The sequence below is a fragment of the Adiantum capillus-veneris genome, chromosome 22 (assembly GCF_014529385.1).
Source record: "Adiantum capillus-veneris isolate H3 chromosome 22, ASM1452938v2, whole genome shotgun sequence".
NCBI classification, from domain to species: domain Eukaryota; kingdom Viridiplantae; phylum Streptophyta; class Polypodiopsida; order Polypodiales; family Pteridaceae; genus Adiantum; species Adiantum capillus-veneris.
Genome location: NC_140952.1, coordinates 98,746,324 through 98,763,331, shown reverse-complemented (window position 1 = coordinate 98,763,331; position 17,008 = coordinate 98,746,324). Strand labels below are relative to the sequence as shown.

The 17,008-nt window shown below is 44.4% G+C and overlaps 1 protein-coding gene and 1 pseudogene across 3 annotated transcripts in view; both read left to right on the top strand.

Moving 5' to 3' along the window:
- Positions 1 to 10,647, top strand: part of LOC147429886 (retinal-binding protein) — a 139,056-nt gene extending 128,409 nt beyond the window's left edge. For 2 of the 3 annotated variants that reach the window (XM_086496085.1, XM_086496082.1), the window contains exons 13-16: positions 8,964 to 8,999; positions 9,088 to 9,162; positions 9,246 to 9,384; positions 10,241 to 10,647. In XM_086496085.1, coding sequence (XP_086352211.1) covers positions 8,964 to 8,999; positions 9,088 to 9,162; positions 9,246 to 9,323 — 189 coding nt within the window. In that variant the 3' untranslated portion in view covers positions 9,324 to 9,384; positions 10,241 to 10,647. Of the gene's footprint in view, positions 1 to 8,963; positions 9,000 to 9,087; positions 9,163 to 9,245; positions 9,385 to 10,237 lie in introns of all 3 variants that reach the window. The other variant, XM_086496084.1, reaches the window with a different exon arrangement.
- A 3,459-nt stretch (positions 10,648 to 14,106) lies between these two features.
- Positions 14,107 to 14,886, top strand: LOC147429885 (mediator of RNA polymerase II transcription subunit 4-like; annotated as a pseudogene).
- Positions 14,887 to 17,008: the final 2,122 nt, after the last annotated feature.

The window sequence follows — 17,008 nt, the reverse complement described above, 5'->3', positions numbered from 1 at the left end:
ACGCTCCAAAGACCTCCTTGTATGTGTCATGCAGTAACCGCCAACCCCACCAAGCTTTGGGCAAGAAGACCTTCACTTGGGCAAGACAACCTTCACTTGGCTGAACATTGGTCTAGACTGTACTAGACCAGGGCGAGTGACTAGACCACCTGGCCTGGACCAGGATGAGGAAGGACTAGACCAGGACGAGCACTGGGTGGACCAGGGCGAGAGAGAACCAGACCAACAAGGCGAGAGACTAGACCAGCTAGATTAAGTTGTCAAGGGTGAAACTGAACCAAACCAACAGGCTGCACAGGCGAAGCAAAGAAACCAGCTACTCAACAGAGTGAGACTTCAGTTGAGGTCCCACCGTGATCGCCAAAGTGAGAGCACCTGTAGCGTGGATAATGTGTCGTGCTCTCTACAGTGTGGGTGCCCCTCAGTGCAATGTGCGTGACAATCTCACTCAATCAAATGGAAACTCTCTCAAACAGAATGAAACACAGAAAAAATGGATAACAACAGAGACACAACAGTGGACCAGAACATGTGGACTCGACTAACTCAAAGAACTATGTACAGACTCTGGCGTGGCAGCACACTCAGCTCCAACCCAGGACTCACAGGTACAAATGGGGTGTCGAGGCTCAGATGTGCAGGGATGGTGAAGCAGTGCTGTGTGTAAAACTCCCACTAGACGACTACGTACCAGATAATATAAGATAATGATAATGACCCAACGGCTACTACTCATAGATACAATCATAAGAGCCACCAACGGCCCAGAAATGTCAGCCAGCTAAGTGTGACCTGGCCACATGTCCACTAGGCCACCATCTGTATCCTTGCCACGTGTCACTGCCCAGAGTGTCCGTCCAGTGTGAACAGACCAGACCAACTTTACTAACTGTAACTGTGTCCTGTGAAAGTGACATTGTAGCCTGCTACACCACAACAATCTGGAGTAGTGTCTCTCTCACCTTGTAGATCCTTTGAAGCAAACGTGGTTCCTTGAGAGTCTAATTATGTTTAATGTAGAATGGCTCCTGAATATGGACAACCCAAAGTGACCCCTCTGTTCTAAATCTTCCGAGTCAATGGTCAATTCCTCTCAAGCAGGAAATTCTTGAGAGACGAGCTCTCAATCCTATTTTCGTCTATTCCCAAAGCGTGAAGCTTTACAGACCGTTTGTTCTCGAATTCTCTGATCATAGGCCGAAGCCTCATTGCTCCTCCTTCGTGATGGAGTACCTGCAAAAGCACAAACACGAAACAACAATTCGTATGGTGAATTCACAATTGTTACATGTCGCTCCGAGTACATGGGCTCCCGCACCCAGCAGGAATAGTAGTGGGGATAGCGCTAGAGAGGGAGAGAGCTTGTGGCCAATCATGGCGATGCTGAAGAGAGAGGATTGCACGTAATTTTCAGCCATAGGCCTAGCGCTGGCTTTTTTTTTTTGAGAGGCCCTTATTAATATTTTAAGTGGGCGGCCGGTCACTTTTTTTAAAAATGTGAATCTGGACAATAAAACTGAGTGAGCTGAAATTGATGCTATACAGTGACATTCCAAGCGTCCCCGTATGCAACTCTGAGGCAAAGTGCTTTTGCCTTTGGCTTCAAACTCCCGAGCCAAACAAAGCGTCGAATCACAATCATAACAATTGTGGTCGTACCTCCCAGGTATTGAGGCAGCTAACTAAGTACTGGTACTGCCATCCTTGTCCAATTGACCTTTGTTGTTGTCCTCTAGCGAACTCCTCCATTTTCTTTTGACTTCATAAACTCGAGCCAAACAAATTGTCGAGTTCCTTAAGAACTCTGCCAGTGTACAGGCCGCTAAATGGATGGTTGACAATCCGTTATCATTAGCTTTTGGTTGTCTTTGGTGGATGTTGTCGCGGGTCTCGAGCAAGGGGATGCCTCGTTGAAGTTGCAAAACTCGGTATTTCGTACCTTCTCGCACACCAATAGGCCGCAAAAAATCCCAAGCCTGAAATAACTCCCAAGCCGCACGAACCACTCTTTTGCACTAAACCCAAGCTGCTCTGCACCCTTTGCAATCCCTCTCTTCAACTCCAGTTTTTGTTTGCCTCTCCGTCTCCCAATCCACTTCGGGAAACTTTCTTCCTTCCTCTCCAAATTCCCGCGTTTTTGGCTCCGAGCCACCAAAGGGTTGGTCGCACATGTTCCAAGGAACCCCTTTCAAGGTGCTCAAAGATCCATAAGCAAGGTCGTCATAGCTTCAAGCCGCATTTGACATAATTGGAGAAGACCTAGTGCAAAGCTTTTCAAGATGCTCACCCAAGGGGAGGTACTTCCTCTGTCGGCGTTTTGAAACGCTACAGGTTGAGGGCAAAGAGAACATCCACCAAGGGGGAAGGGCTTGCCTGGCTGGGCGTCTCAAATCGCAGAAGGGAGTGGGAAGCGCTGATGCGCAGGGCGTCTCAGAACATTGGGACTAGGGACATAGTCGCTACCTGGCAGCGTTTCAAAATGCTACGGGAGGGGTCACAGCCGGGGGTAGAGACAGCAGCGCCATGGCCACCATTTCCGCAGCGTTTTAAAACGCAGAAGGGAAAGGGACCCGTGGGCTGCAAATGGGAACCGCCGGCAGGCTAGGGCCAAGTTGCGTTTTGAAACGCTTGCAGGGGAAGTGTGTTGGAGACCGGTGCCTACAGGAGCTGAAACGCCAAGCGTTTTGAGAGACTGTCGCAGAGAGGGATGTCGCCGACGAAACGTGAGGGGTTCTCTTCTATGGGATCCTCCTCCTCCAAGGGCTTTAAGCTGCTTGCTCTGATAACATGTCAAAGTCGACGATGCGGAAGCGTAGAGACCAAGGGGAGTGAGCACGAGAGAGAGAGAGAGAGAGAGAGAGAGAGAGAGAGAGAGAACAAGAGAGAGAGTCTCCTGAACCAATCAATCTTAGCAATGAATGACTGAATGTGTATACAATGGAGGCAAGGGGTTGCTTATATAGCAAGCCAATAAATTGCCCTACCCAAGACTTTGACAAATAAGTAAAATAAATACCTAAAAGCCAAACTAATTAATGGGATCACATTGGGCAGTTCACTTGAGATGCCTAAACTTTAATACTCCTAACCCCCATCATCTATGCGTTGATCTCACATCGTGCCTACATGTAGTCTCCCAATGGTATCCTGTCACTCTAGGTAATGTGCCGCCAAGAGTCTGATGCATTTCCGAGTAAAAAATAATGTCTCTTCCCTTAAAGTTATCTTCAAATGCGCCTACACCTAGCTTCATTGATCCATTACAGTAACCAATTTCATGCTGCCATTTAAGGTTGGTCCCATAGGGTCTCGCACCGTCATGTGGTGCATTTTTCTAACACCACTACTCTTCCTCCCCTGTAAAAAGCAATTTTCCCTTTCTCCCTCGCCGCCTTGATCTCTGGCATCAGCTCTTGCATGTGTGCTACCTGTGTGAGAGTGAGGTCATCACCCAAAAATATCCTAGTTTGCTTGAGTGTTGGTCTCTTCTTCCTTCCTAGCTTCCTGCGTAGGGAAACGTATAATGAGTGCTCTTTCCTTGGGCCTTCCTTTCTCATCACTTCCCTTCTTGCCAACTCTCCAAGCACTTGTGTGTGGGTTCAGAATACCATGCACTTCAAGGGCTCTTGCACCTCTTCTTATACTTTTCCAACGTCTTTGAGACGTGTAACACGCACATGAAGGGCTCTAGTCTTTCTCTTTTGCTCCTCCTCAATTGTCATATTGATGATAGTGGATGTCGTTGTGGCTTCAGGCATCTTATCTTTCCCTTTCTTTGTGTCCTTGATCCACTTTTCAGCTTTATCAACCTTCTCTTGTGTTTTGAATAGGTGTTCCGTCCATGAAGAGGTGATTCGTGCCTTCCGCTCTTTCTCTTCCCGAAGAGTTTTCACTCGCTCCTTAATGCTTTGGAGCTCCTTTGCGTCCTCATTTGCTTTTCAGCTTTATCAACCTTCTCTTTTGTTTTGAATAGCCCATGAAGAGGTGGTTCGTGCCTTCAGCTCTTCCTCTTCCCGAAGAGTTTTCACTTGCTCCTTAATGCTTTGGAGCTCCTTTATTATTGAGGGTTGATTTTCTCCCTCCTTTGTGGGGGTATTTTTGCAAGTTGTGAGGTCTCCCTTAAGTGCTTTGATCAATGCATCCTTTTCATTCATGCGTTCTTCCATTTTTTATTTCCAAGATTCAAACGCAGCAAGTGCATCCTCTAATCTTTTTTGCATCATACATTCCATTACATTCACTACTGTCCTCTTAATTGTCTGCATTTCGGCCTCTAATAATGTGTATATCTCGTCCCACTTATTAAACTCTCATTGTCCAATTCTTTCCTCATATCTGCATACATAGCTTTTTTGAAAGTCTCCGCATTTGCATACATCTTTTTTTCAATGTCACCCCTCAAAAGGCTCAGCTCCACATTAATCATCACCTGCACCTTCTCAAAAATAAAGTCATCTTTGACTCTAGAAAGTTTCTCTACTCTCCTAGAACGTGGCAATAGTGTGCTCTCTCGAATCCTCCACCTAAATGTTACTTTTGATTTAGGGGGGTTTCGTCATCTTCGAGCTTGGCTGATTGGTCCATCTCCCCCACGACCAGCATGGCCCAACGAAACTTGCAAGAATCCTGGCTGCTGCTGTGTGACTGCTTCCCATATAGCAATACCGGCCCTCAAGAAGGGAACAAGGTACCACAGCCCACTGCGGGCGCTGATGATCAAAGGCTGAAGACGAGGGGTTAACATCCTGCTGAGCGAAGCCTGCGCTCTGATTTGAGTGCAAACGGACAGCTCGCGGCCCCCTTTTGGGTCAGCGCACAGCCTTGAGCAGCACAAGGGTGCTGAATAACAGCCCGCAGAGGGGACGATGAGTCCAAGGCGCGCAAGCCCGCAGACCCGAAACCTGTATACTGTCCTGCTCACGAGAGAGAGAGAGAGAGAGAGAGAGAGAGAGAGAGAGAGAGAGAGACCTGCATGTGGAGAAACCTCCTGCTCCTACCCCCTGCCAGCTTGTTCGTGAGCCTCCTGCCCTCTGCAGTCACATCAGCGTGCTTCTGGTCATCAGTCCCCCCATCCATTGTGGAGAGAGAGAGAGAAATGAAATGAAATGAAATGTTATATTAACGTCTTCAAAAGGCCATAATGACCTATGAGACCCGAAAGTTACAAAGTGGTGGATCTGATACAAAGTCAGAGTAACAAAATAACCTACCAACAACACAAAACAAAGATATATACTATGGGGTCCTAAGCTGGTCGATGTGAGCCAAGCAACAAACTAAGCAAAAAAAAGGGCGGCTTGTTGGGATAGCTGAATCACAAGAGATCTATCATCGGTCGTTGGCGAATCTCATCAATTTCCTCCATGGTTAGTAGTCTAACCGGGCGTCGTGCATGCCTGGCAAGCGTGCTCCGAATTTTCTGTCGTAGCCTCCGTCGATGCTGTGTAGTTCTTCGCAGTCGCGGGCGCCTGGATTTCCCCAATTCAATCGCTCGGTGGATCAGCGTGCCTCTGGTGTGAGACGAGGGAGAGCTCTGCTGTGGGAGTGGCTCTTGCGGCTATCCCGTGTCTACTCTGAAAAAGTTTGTGATCCGTCTTTGAGACTGGCTAGCCTCTCCATTCATCAGGCTATCTCTGTGTCTGCGTAGCTCGAGCAAGAACAAACCCTGACATCTCTGATCTTCGTATCCCATGACTCTTGAGAGTGCTCCAAAACCCTCTCTGAATAGGCAGTGGAATCGGCCTCGTATCTCGTAGTAGGCGGGGCAGCGGCATGTATAGTGTAGCTCTGTCTCAGGTTCCATGTTACACAAGGTGCATGTCCTGTCTTCTGCTGGTACTCCGCTGTATCTCCCAGTTTCAATCCGCAACTGGTGAGAGGATGTGCGTAACTGGCCAATAGCACATCATATCCCATGAGACAAGTGGGAATCCATGTATTTGGGTCTCGTCACAAAACCATCTTCCGTAAGCTGGAGAAGGTGGTCTCTGTAGAAAGCCATCTTCGTGCCCAATTCCTGTGTTGGTTGTATCCATGTCCTCCTGGTGTCTAGCTGGGTCAGGTCTTGGCAAATGAGCTTGGTGATCTCTGACTGTGTAAGAGTGAGAGATGGTGCATCCAATGAGTAATGGAATGGTGGCAGCCTGTCGATGCTGAACCCATGTGCCTGAAACCATGATGTCATCTCCCCATACCAGCATGTTGTATCTCCTTGTATGGCTAACTGTTGAGAGGATTCAAGTGCTATGCGAGCATATCTGTTTCTAGGAAGCTCCCATGTGCGGCTTATGAAGGAGACTGATCTGGTGAGCGCCTCCACCACTAGTGGGGGGGACGCTAGCTCTGCTCGGATAATGGCTCGCGGTACTGATGCCTTGGCTCTAATGAGCCGCGAGATCATAGAGACGAGAGGTTTCTCCATGTTCCCCCAACCGTCTGTGCGACCCTGCCTCCCGTGGTGATCCAGTGAAGGTCCCCATATCTCGGTTCCATAAAGCAATGCTGAAGCCACCAAGGTGTCAAAGAGCCAGAGCTTCATTCGGGGCTCCTGAAACTGAACCTGCGAACACATCCTTTCCAATCTACCCAATATTGTGTGGGCTCTAGTAAGTCTGGTCTCAGCTGCTCTTCTGAGTGAGAATGCAGGTCCGCTGAAAACCACTCCAAGGTAAGTGTAAGCGTCTGTGTACTCCACAATCTCCTGGTCGTATGTGAATGTAGGTGCTGACCTCTTGATCCACTGTGGGGTGGTATTAAACACCATAACCTTGGTTTTACCCAGGTTGACAGACAAACCACTTTTGTGGGCAAACGTATGCAGAGCATCTAGTTGACGTTGCATTCCCTCTGGGGATTCGGAGATCAACACTATGTCATCAGCATATAACAAAAGTGGAATCCATGTCCCTGCCAACTGAGCCCACAGACAGGAGACACGCTCAGAGCACAGAGGGCGGGGCTCGGGAGGAGTGGCAGTGTTATTTAGAGAGGATTTGCAGCCACTGATACACATAGCCCGCAGGGACGAGCAAGCTAGGTACATGTGGGTGAGACTAAAAGCAGAGACAGGCAGATACCTCTATCTAGCTACTTGCTACTTTCCCCCGAGTACATCAGTTTATGCATCACCCAGAGGACAGTCCCCTTTCTCTATTTTGGATGATGACATATGGGAGTTCTCTAGGGATGGTGACATCATCATCCTAGGGGACTTCAATGCTAGGATTGCCCATCACCAGGCAGTGTTTTATGATACTTCAGAGGAGATGCTAAGAGAGCTAGATGTAGCAGAGACGGGCCTTTCCAGACTATCACACGATGTGGAATATACTGAGTATGGGCGACGCCTGATAGACATGGGCACTGCACATGGATTGGCCATCTTGAATGGCCTACAGAGATATCCTGCTGCGGGAGGTTTTACATGCTTCCCACACAGACATGGAGCTAGCACTGTGGACTATGTCATGGCACAGCCAAATCTCATCTCTAGTATCCAAGATCTCACAATTGGGCCCAGACCGGTCGGGGTGGCAGTGGATCATGCTCTGGTGTTGATGACCATCTCCTTCCAGTTCAGTGTAGCACATAGGCCACGAGTAGCAGCCCCCACTCGCTACACATTCACACGGGGGACGGATTCTGTATACATGGACGGAATCTACAGACGCCTATGCACTAAGGACCCGGGGTGACCTCTGGAGGAGCTAACTACTATACTGACACAAACATTACATGAGGAAGCAGCAGAAGCATACCCACACACCAAGCCTGAGCAGAGCCGTCGATCAGGGAGCATGCTCAGAACAGCTGGTACGATGAGGAGTGCCGCCAGACTTCAGAAGGAGGTGCTGTTGGGGGACGTCACTCACAGACGGTCACAGATTGACTTCCGACGCCTGGTGCGGCGGAAGAAGAGGGCTTTTTTGACTCAACTCGAGCAGGATCTATATCAGCTATTCTTGAGTCAGGACTCGCGTGAGGCGTGGCGGCTCTTTCATGAGCAGTCCCCCCCCCCTGCGATTTCCTCCGCAGAGACCTGGGGTCAGTACGCATCATCTTTGTACACAGTATCTCGACAGCCGCCCCTCCCCGACCCCCCCGATCCATGCCCACACGCATGTGTCTTTTTCACCGCTGAGATGGTGAAGAAAGCTATTGACAGGATGAAGACTGGGAGAGCATATGATCATGACGGCCTAGTCGCTGAGCATTTCATGCATGCCAAAGACCTACTAGCAGAGCTTCTAGCAGTCATGTTTAACCGTGCCATGTGTGAGGGCCTACCGGACACTTGGAGCCTATCTACGATCGTACCTATCTTCAAATCAGGAGACCCCATGGAGCCTGGGAATTATCGCACTATTATGATTGGGCACACACTGGCACGGTTGTATGCATCCATTCTTGAGCAACAGCTGAGTAGATGGGCAGAGAGGGAGGGAATACGTGCAACTGGACAGGCAGGATTCAGGAGAGGCTTCTGAGAGAGAGATGAAATGTTATATTAACATCTTCAAAAGGCCAGAATGTTACAAAATTGTGAATCTAATACCATGTCTGGGTACGAAAATACTACTACTACTAGAATCCATCCTCATCTGCACTCTGGATGTCAAGAGAGTATGGCTCGAATCCTCTGATGTAGTCTCCGTCGATGCTGTGTAGCCCCTCTCCTCAATCGTGGCCGTCTGGATCTCCGTAGCTGCAGTGCTCGGTTGATGAGAGTGCCGGTAGTGGTCGAATGAGTGTGGGCCGAGCTCTACAGTGATGGCTTCTCCTCTGGCTGTCCCATATCTAGTGAAAAGAAATCTGTAATCTGTCTCTGGGACTGTCTCTCTCTAGCTCTCCCCAGTAAAGTGTCTCTATATCTGTGTAACTCAAGTAGATATAGCCAGAGAGAGAGAGAGAGAGAGAGAGAGAGAGAGAGAGAGAGAGAGAGAGAGATCTTGTGTGTGTTGCAGGCCATGCTGCCGTATCAACGCTATGAGTCGAATCAGGTATCAGATTTTAAGATGCTTTCCGATTTTACTAGTTTTATACACAGTTTTTTAAGAATCTTAATGTTGGTGGCTATACATGGAATAGGGCAACTTTTACTCGCCTTCCGTTGGATCGTACAAGCTCACTTGGGACAATTCATACTCAACTTTTATGAGGAAGGTAAATGTTAAATGAACAAACTAAAGCATTGCTATGGCTAGATAATGTTGTACACGCACTAATGTTGCTACATTAAATGGCAGTCACTTCGTTATAAAGTGGATGCAATACCGCCTGTAATTGAGGCCCCACCCTCAGAAGCAGTGGCAGGAGATGGGTAGATAGCGATAGTTCAACCCACGAGAACTTAAGCCGTTCAGCTTCTCACAAACATTCCCATGAGTAAGTTCTTGAGTTTTCTGTTATGTCTGAGTTTGCTAAACCATCCAACTTTGGCAACGAATTAGATGATAATACAATGGGGGCAAAGGTGCACTTATATTCTAGTCTGGGGTACCCCCTCAAGGATTTCCTGACCTGCACCCACGTCAAATAAGTAAAATGAAATTCTAAATGACAACAAATAATAGGAGCACATTGGGCATTCGCTTGAGATACATAATGTGTGTGTGTGTGTGTGTGTACACACTTTTTTGTGTGTGTGTGTGTTTGTGTGTGTGTGTGTGTACACACTTTTGTGTGTGTGTGTGTGTGTGTGTGTGTGTGTGTGTGTGTGTGTACACACTTTTGTGTGTGTGTGTGTGTGTGTGTTGACACGCAGGCACGCGTCTAGATATATAGGGAAAATTACTCAAATACCCCTCATATTTTGCCAAAATGCCCTAAATTTTTCCCAATACCCCTTGTCCAAACGTTTTCTTTTTTGCAACTCTTCATAGGAAGAATAGTTCTTTGTCAACTAAAGATGATAGAATTAGGATTTTGGATGTAGTAGACGCAAATGCCTCTATTTGTGAGCTTATACGTGAAAATTTCTATGTATGTGACACTTACATATAGATCTCTATTGTCAAAAAGACTTAAGCTATGCAAAATTCAGAGCAAATCATCTAAAATTGATACAAGGGTACTTTGAGAAAAATATATGTATGTATGTATGCATGTGTGTATATTTATGCATATGTATGTATGTATGCGATATATTCACATATATGTACACATTTGTATACATATATATATACCTTCTAACCAATTGGCCTACAAGCTTACTGGGAAGTGTATAACTTGTGCTCAGCAGAGTGCTCCAGCAGAGAGGGCTGTGGGTTCATCAGCACTGCACAATGCTGTGCTGAGAGAGATTATATTGAACTGTCTTGATTATCTTTCTCCACATCCGGTGGAGCTATTGTACAAATGCTGCGTGCCAGCTTCCATTCTTTTCTGCATTGGTCTCAATTTTATGCTAGGCAAGATATCCTCTTCAGGACTTTAGCAGGCAAATTTCTGTAGAGTAGGACACTGTTCATATCTGATCCTAGTGAAATGTATTTCTTTTGTCATGTACCCTTGAACTGGGAAGCAAATAACCACTGTGAAAGAGATTTGCCCATTCTTGCGCATCCTTCAAACTGCAGATTTAAACTTGTCATTAAGAAGCTGTTTGAAGTAATCATAAAATTGATATCAAGCAAAAGTTGCGTAAAATTTGATGGATTGTGTGCTATTTTTTTGAGTTGGTAGTAGGGCTTGCCAAAAACATTTGTCCTATCTGAAGAAAATAAGGGCACATTTAAAACTCTTCCAATTGTTTAGGTCAAAGTTTGAAGCATTTGTGGATATTAAAAGTAAAACTAGTCAATTTTTCCCAGTTTTCTTCAAAGCAAGCTCCAAATTTAGCAGTAATTTTGCAATTTTAGCCAGTTGAAATACACTAAACCCTGCTATTGGTGAATGCTGGTTGGCATACGACCAGGTCAGTTAGTGTGAAGTTTCTATGCTCTACATCATTTTCTAGGCCGAGGTAAGTTCATAGCGCAGAAAGTTGCCTAGGATGGCAAAAATACAATTGCATCATGTGCATTGGAGCTTGAGAGAAGATAAGAGGATTCTGCCATGCTTGGCGTATGATCTTCTACCCAATCTTTACCCAAAATTAATTACCCGGCTCCATGACAGAAAATTGATCTTGTAATGTGAGACCTTGTGTGAAATGCCATCTCCAACCTACCATGCGCGTGCGGTAGTGTTGGAGGAATGGAGCTCTAGATCTAGGGGTATGAAAACTATATATTCAGGGGAGTACGATCATGAGAGAGAGAGAGAGAGAGAGAGAGAGAGAGGTACTGTCATGGATTTGTTACTATAGATGTAGGCTGTTGGCAATTGCATTTGAATGCAGATGGCCAATTGACATGTCTACTACAACACTACCTCCTATACTATGCATGTTTTCTCAATAATAAAAAGAAAGGCATTATCCAGAGAACACAATGTTTGCAAAACCTGGTTCACTAAAAGTCTTTCATTTCCACTCAAGGAGTATTGTGCAAGCAATTATGTCCAGTCAAGGAGTATTGTGCAAGCAATTATGTCCTTTTATGTAGAATTTTTGTTAGTGCAATTTTTTCACAGAACAAGTCCCTTACAGTCGTCTTTGGATTGCGCAATATAGCATGTGTTGGTCCTACTTCGTTTTTCCTCTTTTGCGACAGTTTTTCACATTAGGTGTTGTCACTCGCCATGGTTGACAATAACATAGATGTTTTCAAGATGTTTGTTGTTGAGGATAAATTATATGGGGACAACTATCCAAAGTGGGCTTACATGATAACACATATTTTTGTTTCAAAGGGTGTATGGAATGTTATGCAAGAAATTGATGTACGTCCACCTCCTATGGATACAGGCTTTGTTGAGGATGTTATAGGTTCTCGTGGCAGGTATGTTGCTGCTAGAGTTGTTTTGTCTATGGTTAAGCAGTTTCATTGGGATGTTAGAGATGTGCAAGCTTATGCATTGATTGCCTTATTATAAAGCATACTATTACATCACATTCGCTCAGCTAAATCAGCAAAACTGGCTTGGGATATTTTGGTTGCTCTTATGTGAGTCGTAATGAGACTAAATTTGCATTGCTACGTAAAGAATTGGGTTCAAAGCTTATGCAAGAGGAAGATGACAAGGACACTTTTCTTATTGGTATCAACGATATTAATGAGAACTCTTTTTTGCAAGTGAAGTCGTTTCTCACATTTTACTTATGCAAACTATTTTTTATGCATCACCAGACTCTTACCAAACTTTTGCTAATACTTGGAGACTTATGACCCAAGGAAACCCTCAAGCTGCCATGTTTGATGCATTATGTACATTGTTGTTATAAGAGTCTCTTTCAAAGAACACGGCTAAACAGCGTGCAGTTGAACAGGCTTTTGTTGCTATTTCTCATGGTTCTTTGGTGAGTAGCAAATCATCTGTTCCAAATGCTTCTACTGATAGCACCTCATTTGGAAATTCTAGTGAAAAAGGCAAAAAGAAGATACCTTGTCATTATTATAAGACTAATGATCACTTGATAAAGTAGTGTCCTAAATTGAATGCAAAAGAGACCAAGAAGAAAGAGGATGGTTACACTACAAGTGCAGCTATTGTAGAACATAACATGACATACTCAAATTGACATCAAGCATCTATAAAAAAAAGAAGCGTGTAGCTATTTGATATATAGATATGATGATCGAGCTTGAGCATATATTAGTAAGGAAAACATGTAGCTAAACTAAAATTAAGGAAGCATTGACAAACTCAAAAAATATAAAAAGCATCAACAAACTATAAAAATTAAATTGCAATACCGACCTAATGATCGTGTATGGCTGTTGTCCAATTGTCCAAGCCAGAGGATAATGTTTGTATCAAGCTATATAAAACCAATGTGAACACTAAAAAATTTCGTCTTTCAATGAAGCGTCACATAGTGAAAATGCTAATTATAGAGTGCACGTCATGTAGAAATGTCATACAAAAGTATGATGGAGAGTTGACACTATGGTCTCTTCAAAAATTATGAGAAAGGAAGCCATGCCCTGCTCCATAGGATTTATGTATTTGATCAAGCAAACGCATAGGCATGGGGAATCGGATGTTAATAACGAATCTTGCAATGTTTTTGAGCTGCAGTCGTGGTTATGCAGTCAAAACATCCATTGTTGTGAATATGTGTTCTTTCTATGGCACACAAAACATGAGTTAATACAAATATAAAAGATCTAAAAGATAGATTAACTTAAGGAGAAGTAGAGATAACTTTATGTTCTATGTTATAGACGGTGCACGGTTTACTGTAGTGATGAGTTCTCAATTCATAGCTTCCGGCACAATCATTATAGTAAAATGGCTCAATCAACGGGCTACAAATACTGAGGTGGAAGATGCCTCACTTTTTTGTTTCGAATCTACGCTATATTGTTCAAATGAAAAACTCAAACCGATTAAAGCAATATTAACTTTTTATTCCGCTAAAACCCATTAAACTAAGCCGGACATAACAATGGTTCAGACATGAGATGGTCTTCCAAATTGGTATATTGGTATCTAAGGAGACAAAAGGAAAAGATGGCATCTGAAACGATGACACTCAATATTTGACATCGAAGAAGTCGACATGGAGAAGTGTCACGGCCCATTGGACAATACTATTTAAAGCCAATCTAGTAAATATCATCCTCATTGGACAATACTATTTAAAGTCAATCGAGTAAATATCATCCTTTATGCCATGGTTTCTTTGTCTTTTATACTTCTCTCATGTCGATCGCGTCTAGCCCGATCTTTAGTCATGGGAGTTATGGGCTTAGGCAGACGTCATGAATAAATTGTTTAATATCTGGCTATAGAGTAAGGGGTTCTGAGTTTGTTTTTATCGCGCTCGATTTGGCTGTGTTTTTATCAAGCTAGTCTTGTTGAATGGCAAAAGTCTTTAACCTGCAAGAATAGGTTATTGCATTTGGGAAAACATGCCAAGGCTATGTTTCCCTAGGTTGCTTTGTCTCAACCATTTTGGACATATATCGTGTTGGGTCTGGCTGTGTTTTTATCACGCTGGCCTTGTCGAATGGCAAAAGTATGCAACGTGCAAGAATAGGTTATTGTATTTGGGAAAACATGCCAAGGCTATTTTTCCCCAGGTTGCTTTGTCTCAACCATTTTGGGCATATCTTGCAATCTGCACACTCTACGATTTGGACAAGGAGAGGCATAGGAGACTTTCTCACAAAAGACTTTGTAAAGCAAGGATTCGCCAAGAGGCTAAGAGTTGCATTACAACTTCTCAAGAATACCATAGAAGAGTACAAGTAGTACTACAAAAACCCTAAGCACGACAAAGGCATAGCCGTTTGTAAATGGTGATCTAGGCATGTTGAAGAGCTTGTTGTGTATGTGCATTGCATTAGCTATTACACATTTTCACGTTGAAGAGTCTACAACCGGTTAGTTTTCTCTTCGTGGGGCCTTTTCACCTACCCCTCAGAATGAGAAAATGACAGGTTCAGAACTCTATCATTAGAAATTGATATAGGTAAACCAAGACCTTTAGTTGTTGCATTGTCACCCATGCCTTTACGCAAGCCATTAGATGTGGCCAAGGTGAAAGGGGACAAAAGTTTTCAGTCTCTCAAGCTGCATTCAACCATTACTTTACATGTACATGTCTCGGAGGATGGCTTCATGGTTTTCCAATAAAGCTTCCAACATATCTGCCCCCAATGTCACCCAAATGGAAGCATAGCAATCCTCTTCCTTTGTCACCCTGAATGGAAGTTGGGAGACTTATTCATGCTTCCACCTTTTGTTGTGGGCCCTTGATCACAAAACAAAAAGCTTTGTTTTGTGATCGAGGGCCCACAACAAAAGGCACTCAATCACCATCACTTTGAGATGTGATCAATTGCCCACAATGCTAGCTAGCTTCTCCACGCAAGCCATTTGTATTACGATTAGTTTCACCCCTGAGCCGATCACTTGCTTCTCTATGTCCCCCTCGGTATCAAATGGATTGCATGTGGTGACCATGGCACCTCTCATCGTGGCACCCAAAAAAATGAGCACAAATTCGGCACAATTGGGCAGCAAAAGCATCACTGTGTTCCCTCTCTCCATTCCTTATACGCTGGCCAATGACCTTGGCTAGTTGCATGCAACGGTCGTGCTCTATAACATTTAATGCACTAGTAACTTGTATGTAGCGGAAATTGATAACATAGTGAGCATTTCATTAAGAACAAATTCCTAATGAACATAGAGAGAGTACTTAATTGAGAAAGCAACATAGCAATTTACACCTAGCTAATTTGGCATTGACAATACTTGAAAAGAGAGAGAGATAGAACAATTGACAACAGTTGAGGATTAGATTTACATGGAGCCGGTTCCCCAAAGGCTTTGTATTATAGCTTCTCCCATCATAGGAGATTTTTGTACAATACACTGTTTGTGTTCCTTGATAAAACTAGTTGGTGTAATGCAGATGGAAGCTTCATACACCAAATTATGCTTGAAAACACACCTAGTGTCCCTAGCCTCAATCCCAAGACATCACACACCTTCAAAAATGGTGAGAGCTAGCAAGGAATGAGGATAGATTGAGAGGAAGAAGAGGTATCTTACGAGAAAGAAGTATTCTCTTCACATAATCACTCTAATAGCATAGCTTAGCTTAGTAATTAGCATGGTAGAGGAGATGAGCATGCCATTGAAGCTTGGATCTTGGTTGGATTTGCATTCCAAAGCCAAGAGTTGTTGGTGTAGGCCTCTACTTCTCAATGCTTGGAGAAGGAGATGGAGTTCTTCTTGCACACATGAGTTTTGTGTGTGTGTGTGTGTGTGTGTGTGTGTGTGTGTGTGTGTGTGTGTGTGTGTGTGTGTGTGTGTGTGTGTGTGCACGCGCGCGCGTGTGTGTGTGTGTGTAGCATTGTGTATGAGTAAAATGCAGCCCCTTCTCTCATCTTGGTCGACCCCTCTTGCTAAATGCTCATGATGGCCTCCCATTGGCTCCTGTAAAGCTTAGCCAATCACAAATTAGAAGCATAGTTGAAAGCCTTTTGATAAGTGTCCCCCTTTCTCCTTTTGTGAGAGCTTTAGGTATTTAAATAATTCATCTAAACTCTCATTGGACCTATTTGTCTTCTGGCCAATAGGAATCAAGCAAGCTATTAGGCTGTTGGATGCTCATTGGACCCCTTGGTAGACTGTCCAATAGTTTTCTAGGGAGCTTAATTTCTATTGGTTCTTTGATCAAGCATTTTTTAAATTGATTAGACTAAATTTACTCTAGCATAATTCTCATTGGTCCACCTCTATTGCCATCCAATAGGATTTGAGGGGAGGTTGGGGGCAAGTGGCCTAGGAGCTTGACATGTGTTCAGTATTTTCTTTGTGTAAAGGGGAAGCCTTGGAGTGTGTGTGTGTGTGTGTGTGTGTGTGCGTGTGTGCGTGTGTGCGTGTGTGTGTTTGTGTGTGTGTTGTTTCTCTCTCATCCCCTACAAAATGGGCTCGCCCCTCCTTCCTAGGGATGTGGGAAGACTTTTTAGTCTTCCCATGACCATCCAATTCCCCTATGCTTTGGCCATTGGATAAAAGGTTTAATTTTTGGAACCTTAGCCTATGGAAGTCTTAATGGAGTTGAACCTTAGGTCTTTTAAGCCCCATTGAAGCACATTGCTCTTTTGCAGGCTATCCCCCTTTGGATCCCTACTTTCTCTCCTTTGGATCCCTAAAAGAGACCGATCTGCAGCAGCCGTACCAATATTCTAGCTTTTACTCTCCTGGTACATCCCCATATTAAATGATCAATTTAACATGACAAAATCATTTGAGAGTATTAGATATTATTTTTTATGACATTACCTCTCTCTTTGAATCATAGTCGTCTTCGACTATGGGGTAGAGAAGATAAAGCCTAGTCATTAGTCCGTTTGTTAGTGGGTAGAGGATCCCTATTTTACCCTACGACATCATCCTAGAATGGATGACTAGTCCATTTGGTGCTTGAGAGCGTTAGCTACCG